This window comes from Protomyctophum parallelum (genome assembly GCF_964188405.1).
Source record: "Protomyctophum parallelum genome assembly, chromosome: 4".
NCBI lineage: Eukaryota > Metazoa > Chordata > Actinopteri > Myctophiformes > Myctophidae > Protomyctophum > Protomyctophum parallelum.
The window spans coordinates 37,190,434-37,206,317 of NC_139700.1; the positions used below are offsets into that span (position 1 = coordinate 37,190,434).

The 15,884-nt window shown below is 42.2% G+C and overlaps 1 protein-coding gene across 1 annotated transcript in view; it reads left to right on the forward strand.

The window, feature by feature from the left end:
* The first annotated feature begins 766 nt into the window (after positions 1-766).
* The window catches only part of ptpn9a (protein tyrosine phosphatase non-receptor type 9a), a 36,691-nt gene continuing 21,573 nt past the window's right edge, over positions 767-15,884 (forward strand). Inside the window, exon 1 of the mRNA XM_083763890.1 lies at positions 767-1,355. Coding sequence (XP_083620016.1) covers positions 1,320-1,355 — 36 coding nt within the window. The 5' untranslated portion in view covers positions 767-1,319. The remainder of the gene's footprint in view (positions 1,356-15,884) is intronic.

Sequence of the window (15,884 nt, forward strand, 5' to 3'; positions counted from 1 at the left end):
TCAACCAGTCAATCCGCAGTAGGCCTGCAATTTCCCTCGAAATATATCAAGTTATTGATATCTGACTTCCCAGTAATTACAACATTGATGTGTCATCATCATTTTGTGCACCAATATAGTGGTCGATAAAAACAAATCTTCAAATATTTCATTACATTAAATGCATCAGGGACCACATGCAATACCTTTAGGACCACCAGTGGTCCACGGACCACCAGTTGAAAACCTTAAACAATCTAATATTTGGTCCATTAATTTGGTTACAAACTCTTCCATCATTTAGCATGGGGACCACCTGGAATTATTCAATCTATTTGATTGATTGAATACTTAATACACAAAATCGTGCTGATGGAGCAGAATGCACCGCTCAATAAGCACAGGGAATTTAAGTACAGTTCAAGGTCCACTAAGGAGTAAAACCATGGCTTGTTTCCATTGGGGGGACCAACCGGGCTCCTTATGTAGCCTAATCAATTCATCAAATTCATGTTGCCTGCAACCTTGTAATATGTGTTTTAATAAGTAGGTTAAAGCAGCAGATATTCAAATGTCAATATAATAAATACAATATATATAGCCTACAGGTTTGTTACTGTCTACAGACTTTTTTTTAAAGGTGAGACTCAAAATGGAGTTTTCCCCTCTGTTTTTATGAATGAAGGAGTAGGCGGGGAGAGGGAGGGGGAGTGGAGAGAGAGAGAGAGAGAGAGAGAGAGAGAGAGAGTTAGTTCTCAAGAGGAACCGACAGGGGGCATACGCATAGCAACATTCTGAACCAACCACCTCGGAAATGTTTATGTTAGTATAATAGCTTCACTTCACTACTCACTAGTATAAAGGCGACGACCGCTTGTATTTAAAACTATAGGCATTATTGACGCCAGACAGATGCAACAGTGGAACCCCGAGTGTCGTTACGAAATGTGTTGAGATGAGTTGAGCCATGACGGCTGAAATCCAGGAGGAATTATTCTCGTCCCGTCGTAAAGAGACGTAGAAAACCTCGTCTACACACACGGCCAACGATTTTCTTTTTGCACTTTTTGTTGGATGGATGTGTGAAGATCGGGCTTTTCATCTCATCATCTCTAAATCAGAAGAATCGTCCGAGCTGTGTTCCGGAAACGTTCTTTTTTTCTCTCGCCCCCAAATGCCAGCAGAAACCTGAAAAGACAGATTGAACCCCGTTACGAGCAGTTTTTACACGAAGCGAGAGAGAGGGGGATACAGACATTTTTCTGCATCGTCTTTTCTTTTCAGCAGGAGGATAGGATACATCTGGCTGATAAAGGTGATCTTAACAAACTGAACCAACCATGGAAGCAGCCAGTTTATCTGCAGAGGAAGAACAGGTAAAAAGGCCCTATATATTAGCCTTTATTTTCCTAATTCATAATTTGAACACAATTTCGCGTGTTTTTTGCAGTGATGTAAAGTAACTAAGTACATTTACTCAAGAGCAGTGATGTTTAAAAAAAAAACTTTACTTCACTATTTCCAATTTTATTAAAGTTCTTTTTTGTTACTTCTACTCCACTACATCTCACTTCTCAGAGGCAAATATACTTTTGCTCTAGGACAATAATTGGACAACTTTAGTTACTTTGTAGATTTTGATTGTAAAACATACATTATCCCCTTCGGCTATTTATTTTGAAACTAGCAGATCTACAAGCTCACACAACCGTGACGATGCCATCTATTATAGCCTGTATAACGCGTGAGCTTTTAGATCTGCTATTTTCAAATTAATTCGTACATTTTGAAAATATGAAATGGAAGATTTCTGCATAATAATGGCGTTTACTTTTGTCACTTAATACAATTAACAATTATACAATTGATGCCAAATTGCCAATACTTTTTCTCAAGTAAATTCTGAATACCAGACTTGTACTGATATTGGTATTGATACTTTTACTTTAAAAAAAAAAAAACTTTTTTTTCTTTTCTTCTTTGATCTGGTTATTCTGGTCATGCATTGGTGCGAATAAATCTGCAGGTGAGACAAAAAAAAAAAAAAAAAAGGTCATATATATATATATATTATATTTTAGAATTGTCAGTTTTGTTGATGCTTGATTTATACTCCTTCGTACGACGGTGTCGTGTCGGTCTCCGAAAACATATGATCGGGCTTAATTTAACCATAGACGAATTTAACGGAGAGCGGAAATGTATCGATTTGTTCCTTTTTTGTGTCTTTAATGCGCGACTGTACTGCTGCTGCTCTTCATGCGAAGTTATTTCCTTGTGCTTGTGTTACGCCGAAATTCGTAACCCATCGAAGTCTGTGACTCCCAAATCCCAATGTCACAGACGAGACTTCAATTTCACAATCTGAGAACACAAGAGGATGCATAATAGCTGATGCTTCCCTCTTCCTTGCCTTAGAAAAAAAAAACGTAAACATTTTACCACAGCATTTATAATGCTTGTGTGATCAATGCTCATCTAAAATAAGAACCGGGACTGAATAGCCTATAGAGAGTCAAACTAGACTAGAGGGTTTTTTTTTCCAGCACAAAAGATGAACTAAAGTAACACAAGTTACAACATAGCTCTGGCGTTACAGAATTCACCAATTCACTATTTTGTGTGTGAGGCCAGTATTTTACCTATCTCTCATCCAACCCTGGAATGTTAATTGGATTCTTAATTGGCCTCACACCTAGTCCCACAGAGGGACACCTTATTGGGGAGTGGGGACATCAACGAGTCCCTCCTTTTTTTCCTCCTTTTACCATGTCCATATAAATCTTTGATTAAAAATGTAACAAAATAAAGTCTCCCCCCCCATTATAATGATCTTATTTTGTTCATGTGGTGGAAAGTAGGCGGGTGACTGTACTGATAAGACCCAATTATTGAAATCCCAAACACGGACCATGCTGCATTGACTGTATGAAATCTAGCCATAGAGTTCTATATAGAGACGTCACCGCAGTGGCTATCTATGTGGGTGCTAGGGTGCACCCATGAAGAAATGGGAACACAAATTGGGCCCCTGAGCTTCCCTCCCCATGACTGTCCTGTCACGTTGTCACACCTTTACGGGGGTGGTGGATGTTGCCTGTCCCCTTTTACCTCCGTTCAGGCATTCAAATGCTAATCTGGTGGCTTTTGTTGCGACCGCAGGTCACATTTCCCGTCAGTGGTTGGTTGGGTGGTCACCCCAGGTAAGACCCCATATATGGTGCCCAGGTCTCGTGACATCATCAGGGATGGAGATGTGGAGATGTCATAGTAAATGTGACCTGCTGTTGCAGTTAAGCCCATGTATGGAAATCCCTTATGTCATCAATATTAGCCAGCAACTCTACATCTGACCTCAAACCCTTAGATATGTATGTATCTAAGGGTTTCTCCTCTCCTCCACTTGTATTGAGTTTCTCACCCAGATGCAAAAGTATTTTAAAATATTGTAGGCTATACGGTGCTGCGTTACTACTTGCCTATCTGGCCATGGCTCTTTAGTCGACTGGTAACATACTGTGCCTTTGAAATGGGGAACCTGGTTTAGCCTCTCGGCCGAGGCTACATTGGTGGCAGGCTGGCAGCGGTGTGTATGGGTAACCCCTACAAGTATGTTCCTGGGCAGCACAGACCTTAACCTAGGTAGTCGACAGCTCCGTCAGTCTCCCTGGGGCGGAGGTCCCCCCAGTCGGTCGAGCCTAGCTCCTGGCTGGCGCGCATAATGGCAGCTTCATTACTCTGATTTCGGTGTAGTTCCAGACTACCGGTATATAGCATTCAAAGATTGTGGAATAGTTGACTGGCTATGTGAGACTATGTGGGGAACAAAAACAACCCCCAAGGAACCTTGGCTGACCATCTAAACTCTAAAGAACCACTTGCTATATTAATCCCAGAGAACATTGGATTTGTGGATGTGATATAATTATTAATTGCAGGAGTTTTGAGTAAACCATTTCCCAGTCTGTACTCACTCACGCTCTCTCTCTCTCTCTCTCTCTCTCTCTCTCTCTCTCTCTCTCTTACATTTCGTCGTGTGATTTCCCACACAAAATAGGGATGCAAGGTACTTGAAACTAAGTGTTTTAACATTAGACGAGGCCAGTAGACTTTAACAATCTGATAAAAAGCCAGGACTATAGTAGCCTACTGCTTTTAAATTACCTCTGTGTTCACTCTTTTTGTGTGGACACCCCGTCATGTATCTCTGGCCTTTCTATTTCTCCTCTTCTCTCTTCATCTAGCCAGCAGAAAGTTATATATCTTCATTTCCTGTGTCGGGTTCGTCTTCAGCCCTGTTAGGATACTGGACACACTTATAACCCCCCACCCCCCTTCCATGTTGGGGGTGAGGAGGTTAGAATCATTGTGTGTGTGCGCGTGTGCGTGCACATAGTAGTTCTAGCTGGGCACGAGGCACTTATTACATTGTATATGTGTGTGTGTGTGTGTGTGTGTGTGTGTGTGTGTGTGTGTGTGTGTGTGTGTGTGTGTGTGTGTGTGTGTGTGTGTGTGTATGTGCACGCGCTGCTCTCCTGGGAGCCCCCAACAGCATGGTAGAACTTCATTCTAAAAGCAGCTGTTAAAAGCATTCCCACTAAACTGGGGGAGGGGTGTGTGTGTGTGTGTGTGTGCAAGAGATTGCACACTTTTTTTGAGAGAGAGAATGTGTGTGTGTGCGCGCGTGCATGCGTGCGTGTGCGGCTCTGAGCTCTCCTGTTTTGTCTACTCCCAGGAAGTGAGTGAGAGCGAAAGTGGGGGAAGAGGCAGGCAAAGAGGTGTGTGTGTGTGTGTGTGTGTGTGGGGGGGGGGGGGGCTGTATAGAGTGACGTTATGAACTTCCTGTTTTGCTATTGACTGGTGCCAAATAGGACTGAGTGAGCTGAGCTCCACTTCAAAGCTGTTTGGCAACAGCAGAGCTATTGTAGTCTATGAAGCAGCATGGCATTGATAAGAAAATAGATACACCATAGGCACTAGCAGACCACAGTACAGGGGTGAAATAATTGGAAAAATAATTGATTAGTCGATCGACATAATTCTTCAATGTTAGTAATAATAAAAATTGTGTTGGGTATGAGGTATCATACCATGTGCACAAATATGTATGTGAACTTCAACAACACGTGATTGTTCCATATAAAATCAATATTTTCATGTTTTGTTTTTCTTCTGCTTGATAAGCATATTGCATTATTGCAAGTGAGAGAGATGAAGCAGGGACCCCCACTACATAATTTCAATTTATGAAACTATATATATATATATGAAAACCAGAGAAAAAAGTAGGAAAGGAAGGGACCACACACACTCCAAAAAGATGCTCGTGGACAAGAAGCAATGCTTCATTTTGCTGCGTTTCGCCAGCAAAATAGGCTTCGTCGAAGCATACACAGCAAAATGCATATATATATATATATATATATATATATGCCCCATTCATTCCGCGGACCGCTCGCCCCAGGCGGTTCTTGTATTTGTTTTACTGAGGATAAGGTTAGAAATAAGTTTAGAGTTGGTTATTTTTACTGAGGTTAAGTAAAGTTTACCTGTTCAGGAATAAGGTTGGGTTTTGGCACTGTTTTACTGAGGTTATGTTTAGGTGCCGACTGGCGAGTGCTCTGGTATTCGTACCTTCATAGGGAGGAATAATGAGTGTAATCAGCTGTTCAACAGATGTTCTATTTGAAAATTCACAGAAGGTGTTTCTCTAGCTTGCACCACGTGTCTGAGAGCCTGCCCGTTACTCATTTCTGGGCACCAGTGGTGGGCATTACCGTAGGGGCATTATTACTCAGTGTTCTTTTATTTTGCATTACCGTAACTGACCTAATCAATGCATCAATGAGCCACCGTCGACTCAACAACCCTCTAGTAATAACGCCAGGAGACGACTGCAGAATATGATATCGCTGCTGTCTGGAAGAAACCACCCAACTCCAAAATGTTCATTTTTCAGGAAATGAAAAATATACATTTTTCAGGAAATAATAATAAAAAATCCTTGTGTTTTGAAAACAAAACAATTGTGCCTCACCAAGGTTGGTGTTGTGAACTTGTGACTTTATATATTGTCAATTACTTGCATGAGATGGGGAGAGGTGGTGGAGTTGGTTGCTTTAGCAGACATTGTGAGGGTCCAATGGAGTTAAGAGGTTTTGTCCAATTTTTTTTTTACTACTTCTCATTGATTCAATATTTTTGAAATAACACACAGACATAAAGGGTGTTCAATCGCACTGATTTACGGAAAAAATATCTAAAGCCTCAAAAATGGAGTAAGCAAATGGAGACAGCAACGATATGTAATTAACTTCAGTGAGGGCATGAGGTGATATCAGTAAGCAAGCGAAGGCAATCTGGAAGGAACGCATTGTAAAGAGTGAAAGAGCCCATCAGCAGTGTCCACAAACTGACTCATCGTTAATTTACAAGAACTTGGGAGTTGCAGTTAGTGGGCATAGTAGTGGCTGAAGGACTTACTGTAAAACAGGACACATTCACTCACTGTCACTGAGATTAATCCTGAAAATAGTTGGAAGATCTTTGTAAACAAACTGTACACTGCCTATATTTCGGACAGAATAATTTGTTTTCTTTACTTTTTTATTGATTGATTGTTAGTGTATGATGGCACTGGCACAACTTCATGCTTTTAGCACTATTCTTTGTTAATCATTCTGCTCCAAACAGTGGTTGGAGCTATTGGTTGGTTGATGGCATACTTTATTAGCAAGTTCATAAACGGTACAGTGCAGTCAAAAAAGCTATGCTAAAAGGATAATCCAAAAAGCCTTGAGGGGCTTGTTTCCAACCGTTGTGTTACATTGTACACAATTCTGCTGCCCAGTATTATGCCACCTTATGCCACCAACATGTGGAACACCCTACCAGCGGTCATTAAGACATGCAAATCCCTTGACTCCTTCAAAACCACTCTCAAAGGGCACCTACGGATGGCTGCAATTCGTAAAATCTGAATCCCCTTTTCCCCTCACCGTACTGTATATGTTTTCTTTTACCTTTTACCTCCTTTTATGATGATGATTTCCTGTGTTTTGGCTATTTAGAAGTGTATATTTGTATGTCTCTAAATGTTATGATGAATTGAACAAGGTAAACGAGTGTAGTGCTTTATTAAAGGTAGTGTAGACAAGTTTCCAGCCAAAATCTAAAATATATATATTTTGTTGGCCTTTTTTCCCTCTATCTTTCCCTTTATTATGATGCTGAGGTGTTCTCCTGCAACAGCACACTCTCCCTTTGGCCCCCTCTGGCTGAATGCACTGTTTATATCCACTACAGTTTACTACTCGGGACGTCGGAGGGGATTTAAACTTTTAGCCAATTGCAGCCCGAGGCTGTGACGGTGTGTTCAACCCAGCAGTATTATAATGAAAACGCGATGCGATTTCATTGTAATGTATAATATTATCCCTATATCTTAGTTTCACCATTGCATGTGAAATAGTATGTTTATGATTTAATATGTAAGCCTATTGAAATTATGAGAATCGCTATGTATAGCGCATGGTTGGGTGGTCCGGCCGGCTTGAAGCATGCAAGCATTCAACCCGTGCTCGCCAACAGTGACAAGCCGTCGCGGATCATCATAGCGATCTTTCTTCATTGCAATAAATAACCGTGGACAAAGTAGTTCACATGAACGATGCTGTAGTGGCTGGGGCATTTGAGGGGCAATATGTTTTATATGCACGATTACAAATAAAAGATAATTGAATTGAGAGCCAGTGAGTCTCCTCCACTACTTCCTACTTCCTCATTTGCGGGACTCGTCGTGTCAGTCTTGTGATATTGTGATTATGCTACAGTTACCCTTAAAAAAACATGTCAACTCAATGTCATTGTTGTAACTATGATATCGATAGAAATTCATAATTTGTTAATGTCATATTTAGCCATACGAGTGCAATATCCATAGCGTCCCTCCCAGCAGCAACAACAACCCCATAGCCTGAAGTGACCTGGCTCAGCCAATAGAATGACGGGGGGAGGGGGGTGGAGCTAGATTTGAATTTGTTTGGAAACACTCAATCACTTCTGTGTACAAACACAGGAAACTTGTCTACACTACCTTTAACAGTTAACAGTTTTTTGCATTGAGTTGTGCTTGAAATGTACTGTAATTCTGCCAACTGTTCACTCGTAGTCTTCTATGGTTGGTTACTAGGAGCTGGCGAGTACAATCCCAGTCTTCTACGGTTGGTATAGGAGCTGCCCAGTACAACCCCAATCTTCTACGGATGGTTACTAGGAGCTGCCCAGTACAACCCCAATCTTCTACCGTTGGTATAGGAGCTGCCCAGTACAACCCCAATCTTCTACCGTTGGTATAGGAGCTGCCCAGTACAACCCCAATCTTCTACGGTTGGTATAGGAGCTGCCCAGTACAACCCCAATCTTCTACGGTTGGTATAGGAGCTGCCCAGTACAACCCCAATCTTCTACGGATGGTTACTAGGAGCTGCCCAGTACAACCCCAATCTTCTACCGTTGGTATAGGAGCTGCCCAGTACAACCCCAATCTTCTACGGTTGGTATAGGAGCTGCCCAGTACAACCCCAATCTTCTACCGTTGGTATAGGAGCTGCCCAGTACAACCCCAATCTTCTACCGTTGGTATAGGAGCTGCCCAGTACAACCCCAATCTTCTACGGATGGTTACTAGGAGCTGCCCAGTACAACCCCAATCTTCTACGGTTGGTATAGGAGCTGCCCAGTACAACCCCAATCTTCTACGGTTGGTATAGGAGCTGCCCAGTACAACCCCAATCTTCTACGGATGGTTACTAGGAGCTGCCCAGTACAACCCCAATCTTCTACGGTTGGTATAGGAGCTGCCCAGTACAACCCCAATCTTCTACCGTTGGTATAGGAGCTGCCCAGTACAACCCCAATCTTCTACGGTTGGTATAGGAGCTGCCCAGTACAACCCCAATCTTCTACCGTTGGTATAGGAGCTGCCCAGTACAACCCCAATCTTCTACCGTTGGTATAGGAGCTGCCCAGTACAACCCCAGTCTTCTACGGTTGGTATAGGAGCTGCCCAGTACAACCCCAATCTTCTACCGTTGGTATAGGAGCTGCCCAGTACAACCCCAATCTTCTACCGTTGGTATAGGAGCTGCCCAGTACAACCCCAATCTTCTACCGTTGGTATAGGAGCTGCCCAGTACAACCCCAATCTTCTACGGATGGTTACTAGGAGCTGCCCAGTACAAACCCAGTCTTCTACGTTTGGTATAGGAGTAGCCCTGGAACATGACTGCCATGATAATTATCATGACAGTCATGCAGTAACTTTGCCCTGTTTTTTGCAGTCGCTGCATTTACAAGATTTCCGTATATATAAACATTCAGATTTCAAATATAAAGTACTCACAAAGTGTCCCACGGGTGTTAGTTAGTAGCAGCGCGAGCGATTAGAATTCCTGCGTCCCGCGTTCTTTAATAAAAAGCATTTTTGTCCGAGCTCTCCGGCTACTTTTTTCAAACGGGGTTCGTTTGGGAAATCCACAGTTGCACACCGGGAGCGCACTCGCCTATTAGTCTGTATTGGCAGGGCGGTCAGCGTACCTATATCGAGTGCCACCCTCCTCCCGACCGATAGGGGCGCGTAGTTGAAAGCCAATGGCAAAACAACACCTCGGATAAAAATGCTTTTTATTAAACAACGCGGGATGCAGAAATTCTAATCGCTGGCGCTGTTACTAACTAACACCCGTGGGACACTTTGTGAGTACTTTATATTTGAAATGCGAATGTTTATATATTTTAATTATTTGTAAATGTAGCGTCTGCAAAAACCAGGGTGAAGTTGCGTCATGACTCTCGTATGAATACGAGAGTCATGTTTACAGGGTTAGTATAGGAGCTGCCCAGTACAAACCCAGTCTTCTACGTTTGGTATAGGAGCTGCCCAGTACAAACCCAGTCTTCTACGTTTGGTATAGGAGCTGCCCAGTACAAACCCAGTCTTCTACGTTTGGTATAGGAGCTGCCCAGTACAAACCCAGTCTTCTACGTTTGGTATAGGAGCTGCCCAGTACAACCCCAATCTTCTACGGATGGTTACTAGGAGCTGCCCAGTACAACCCCAATCTTCTACGGATGGTTACTAGGAGCTGCCCAGTACAACCACAGTCTTCTACGGTTGCCCTCTGACCTTCCCCACTATCAGTTGGAGTTTACTGCAAGTGCCTTGCTCATGGGGAATGGAAAGCGGCACTCCTCGGCAGTGTGTTCTTGCTGGAGAAAACAGTCAGTTGTGAGTCGTGACTCAATCCATCCGCCGGGCGGATATCAACCCCACAGCACAGAGAAACCAAACAAGACTCAGCCCCTCCAGGAACACGGGGTCATTGGCCGGCACCCACAAGCACTCCTTACAAGGAGCACGCACACGCAGAGAGAGCAGCTGTCATAAGGAGAAAGATCTTGGAAACCCAAGAGTACCTGAAAACACTGTGATGGGAAGTTGTCTTTGGTGATATTGGCAGAGGAATAGGATATGCTCTTCTGTTCTGCAAAGTTAAAACAAATACATTTTGTGTCTTTAAAGTTCACAGGTCATGGCAACTAGAGTTTGGAAGTGATGACTGACTGCTAAATTATGTACTTTGTACTTTTGTGCTAATAATGAATGTGGCCATACAGGAAATACACTTTTCTCATTTTCAGCACTCATGCGTTCAATTACTGCATTTTCTGCTGGCCTTGTAGGACAGGATGCTGTAGCTTAGTAATGGCTATAACACTGCCAGGGTTGTAGCCCAAGCACAAGTCAAACACCATTCCTTCTAGTGCCAAAGATGCTAAATCTGCATAACTCATTGTACTGTAGTGCAGTGACTGTGATTCTCAACCTGTTTAATTTCAAGGGCCCTCAGTTTCATGTGCATTATTAGGCCACTGGCCCCCATTTGGTAGACCCCAATCTACATTGTAAAATGCTCAGTGTTAGTAAGTGTACAAATGGACCCTCCATCTGTTCACTTGCTGTTCCAGACACATGAAGGGTCCATTTGGTTCCTGCCGGCTATCAATCATCAGTTTTGGACTGGTCTATTTATTGTCCATTAAAGGGAGAGTTAAAAGTATTATGTTACCAAGCTTTGAGAATGCTAATATGGCAATGTGGAGAACCCCACATGACAGTGACAATGACAATTTAAGGGCCTTTAAGACATTTTTTATACAAAAGAAAAAGTCAGGTTGGGGGGGACCCCCAGTTCAAATATGATTATTTTTGGTGGGTCACATTTATCTGGCAGCCACTAATGCTACCAGCCAGGGTGAGTTTAACAATGTCACCATGATAATCAGCCATAAAATAATGCCGTAATGTCATTAATTAGCATTTGGCTCAGATTTGAAGGAAGCGGCTTGTCGACCAGAAATCAAAGTCAAATCTCATTCAAATAAACCAGAAATCTCAACCACAAATGGTACTGAACTAACCCACAGGGCTGCTATAGGCAACCTCATGTCAGCCCCTGCATGTTAAATCATCTGAAAAGAAACTGCAGCGATAGGAGGACAAATCCCTGCTGTGTTGAACGCTCTCTCTCTCCTGAACCGCAGACACTGACATCCTGTCTTTCAAGCTCGGCTTCATCATCAGCGATCGTTTTAGTATTCCTCAGGAGTCGCGGACTCCCAGTGGCTGACTGACTTCTTCCTGTCTTCCCATGCAGACGCTGCCACTGCTTTTGAAAGCTAATCAATTCTACCACCACCTCCTCTCAGCGCCGGTGCCTTGTATGTTCATGTTTGTTCAAGACAGACACCATATCTGCGGTCATATTGTCAGGGTAGTAGGTGGCCACTAGTTGCATGAACTTGAACCATCTATATATACGAATGGTAAAAACAGGCGATCTACAAGCTTGTTTCGATTGAATGATTGAATATTTTATACAGTTTGCAAGAAGTACAGTGGTACGATTATACAATGATGCTAAGAAGATATCGCAAATAGGCTTGTTTCCATTGTGGTCCAGGTCCTATCGATTCAATTCATCATATCAAGACGAGTTGTGATCTTAGATATGCAATTATTTGCTATTTCAGACAACTGTTGCCTATAACACATCCACAATAACACGTTTGTTTTAGTTAAAGTTGATGTTTATTGTTAAACCCCTCTATATTCTGCTAGTAATATGCTAGAGAGTATATTCTGCTGGTAGTATGCTATAGAGTTTACTCAGTAACTGACCTGTGTCTCTTCATGTGGGTTACAAATTAACTTCAATCAGGAAGAGGAACCCCCTGCCCCCCCAAAACGAGATTGGTATCTCAACCTGAAAATGTATACTGTTAGTATAAAGAGGTCAGATATACAGTATAGTATCTTTTTTATCATTTATTTTGAGGGTTTTCTGACAGACACAAGGACAACACTAGACAGACTTACATACATGACGGTGTACATCAATAATTTGATAACCTAATCATACAGATTGGATGCTAACAACAAAATACATAAAAACAATAAACGAAAATGAAAAATAACGAACGAAGATAATAATTTCCAAGTGGTATAAAAGGTTTCTGAAATGCATGTGTGTGCAAGTGAGGGTGGGCTGCTGGACAGATCTATAGTATCTAGATTGAAATGCTGATGTTCCAATCCAATTGCAATACTCTTCATTTTTTGCTGGTGAATGTAATTCGATATTTCTGATGCCCCGTTCAGATGTATACGAAATGGTGCAGGCAATGTGCTGGTGTATTTGAGACTGTACCACTGACTGCACAGCTGAACTTAATTTTATTTAATTAAGGGACTGTTTTAGAAAAGAAAAACCTAATGGACATGAGGAGATTTTAGGGTGCAGGGAAAGCAGCACGTCCAGTCGTCTCTGTTAACCCACGCATCATCCCCTGTGATAATGAATGATGTCTGTAAATGGTAGCTTTCATAACTGTTTCCGCAGCAGAAGACCATTCGATCTCATCTTTTTTTATATCAACAGATTAAGCTACAGCCGTCTACTATATTGATAATTCTCAGCACCAAATGCCTATAGTCTTGCTTGCTACAGTCATGTTTCATGTGAGTAGCATGTAGTAGTAGTCTACTTAAGCGATATTACACGAGAGGGTGTTCTTTATCGCCATTAATGCACGCCTGCAGTGCCGTAGGAACTTGCACGCAGGTCGAGTTACACAGAAGTGTAATATTCTAATATATAATATAATTGTAATATTGCAATTATACAACAGCCCTTAAAGCTTGATAAACTGTTTCACAAAACGCATAATAGGACTTGGCCTTAGATATTTCTTCAGTCGTGAGATTTTATTTTGCGTTAAACCATGAGCCTACTGTACCTGTCTTTACTATTTCAATAGCTTTAAGTGGCTCAAAGTTGAGGAAAGATCGAGTCACTCAAATCAAAATGTGTGTATGGTACAGGATTAAACAACGCTGCACATATATATATATATATATATATATATATCGTCAAGTTTACTTTTCCAAGGTCAGTGCAGTATACTCAACCAGAGGAAGCTCTACCAACGTGGTGCCTTGCCTATTCAAAAGCTGAATATGGGCCCAAGCTCAATACAAGTGGATGATGGGTGCAGTACGTTAATTAGACTATAGTCATTGGTCCGACAAACAACAACGCACCTCAAACCCTAAACTAACCATAACCGCAAGCACGGGAGCAGGCGCTAGTCCGACATGCGTCCGCATGTCGAACTAATGCTCTGTCAGATTTACATGCGGTCCCCGTGGAGGGGAGGATCCGCAATTTTGGAAATATTTGAAAATGTATTCATTTATCAGCAGATTAATTTATACAGATGAATGGAAATGATATTGACAATTATGCAAAAATAATTGCGATCAGGTGGTTATGACAGGCCTATAGCCCCTCCACTTTAGCTTGTGTATCGCTCCTATTTCATGTCTCAGCGCTCCTGTGATCCATGATAGAACAATAGCTCTTTGTATGTTCCCACACAGATAGTGGCAGAGAGTAAACCCCCCCCCCCCCTCCCCCTCTCCCAGCACCATAATTACATCCTGCGTGGGCAGAGCGGCGACGGTGTGTTGTGTCTGTTGTGTGACTGTGGGTCCATCGACTAGGATACATCTTTAGTTTATTAGGGACCCTTAGTTTGCACGGCGATAACTCGCAGTCAGGTCGACATACAAACCAGACAAAAAGAAAAGTACAAAAATGATAATGATCACAACAATGTTCTATGCATTTAGCCTGCCAGTCTGGGATCAGATCCCAGCAAAACCTTCTATCTTCTGGCTCCCATACACAGTCTCTCTCAGCTTAATTTCCTTCTGTCTTTTTTAATGAAAATACTGAACACTCTCTCTCTCTCTCTCTCTCTCTCTCTCTCTGTGTGTGTGTGTGTGTGTGTGTGTGTGTGTCTCTCTTTCAATTCAATGGGTCTTTATTGGCATGGGAATCATATTACATTGCCAAAGTGGGAAATAAAACAATCAAAACTAAGAATTGTATATACAATTAAGATAGAATAAAATCATGTAAATGGAGTTGTATCCCATTGCAACTCAATCAAATATTTGAACTAACTGGTGAAAGGAGAATATTACAGATGTAAAGAGTGCTTACACACACAGAGGAATACACACATGATTAGTAGTCTTTAAGCTGTATAGGTCACGAATGCTGCCATGTTTGCACATTGCTGTATTCCCTCACTGCAGAGTTTTCAAACTCTTTAGTTGTTTAAATTGTAATCTGTGGAAGTATGTGTTTCTGATGTCTTGGAACAGATGGGAGGTTTAGAAGTGCAGCTCATTTTCCACCTCATCTGGTGTTGTGTGCAGTGGGTGCACATTCTGCAAGTTTCTCTTCAGACCCAGATCTGTCTGTGGCAGCTTTCTCGATCGCTACACTAAGCTCACAGTCTGTACATATCAACGTTTTTGGTCGTGTTCGATAAGTTACAGTTACAGTGCTCACATATTCTGCCACTGTGTATTTATTATTTAGGGCTAAATAGAATTCCAATTAGGTTTTGGGTTGATTCTTTCCTGTGTCATTGTTTTCTTATAATTTGGTTTAGTCCAGTGAGGTTTGGGTCACTCTGCTTGTGTCTGTTTGTTAGTCCCAGAACCAGCTGGCTGAGAGGGCATATCTCTAGAGTTTATATTTATCTGGCTTTTTTCTTTGTTTCTTTCAGGTGTGTATATAAAATGTAAACGCTCTCTTTAGAATTTTGATAATAAATCGGCCCGATCTGTAATTTATGTCAGAAAGATGGTGGCGATGTGCTTTAATCACATATCATTGGGAGAAGTACGTTTGACGCACAGATCGGTTCGGTCGTAAAGTAGTTATGCCATGAACACAGAGATTGGATCAGACCATATTATACTCATTACTCACAGCGGTGGCTGTGGCCTTGAGATTGCCTTGCTGGATGGGAACCATGTGGTTCCCAGTTCGATCCCGGGCTCCCCTCAGAGTTGGTGTCGAAGTGTCCTTGAGCAAGATGCTGAACCCCTAATTGCTCCCAATGTGCAGGTTGGTGCTTTGCATGGTTTCCTCTGCCATCGGTGTATGAATGTGTGTGTGAATGGGTGAATTTAATGCACAATCTCTGTAAAGCGCTTTGGATAAAAGCGCTATATAAATGCACCATTGACCACAATGAGAGAAGCTGCTTGGGTCATATCCATTCTGTACCCAAACAATTGATAGCAGGCGTAGCTGTGCCATGGCATCTTCACTCTCATGATATGAGCTGACACACATATCCCCGCCCTGGGGGGCCGGGGATACTGGACAACTCACCCCGGTGCTTGCCCGTTTTTCCCCAGTGAGGGGGGATAACATAAAAAGATACTCCTATCGAAAGGCCATATCATTTTACTTATATTT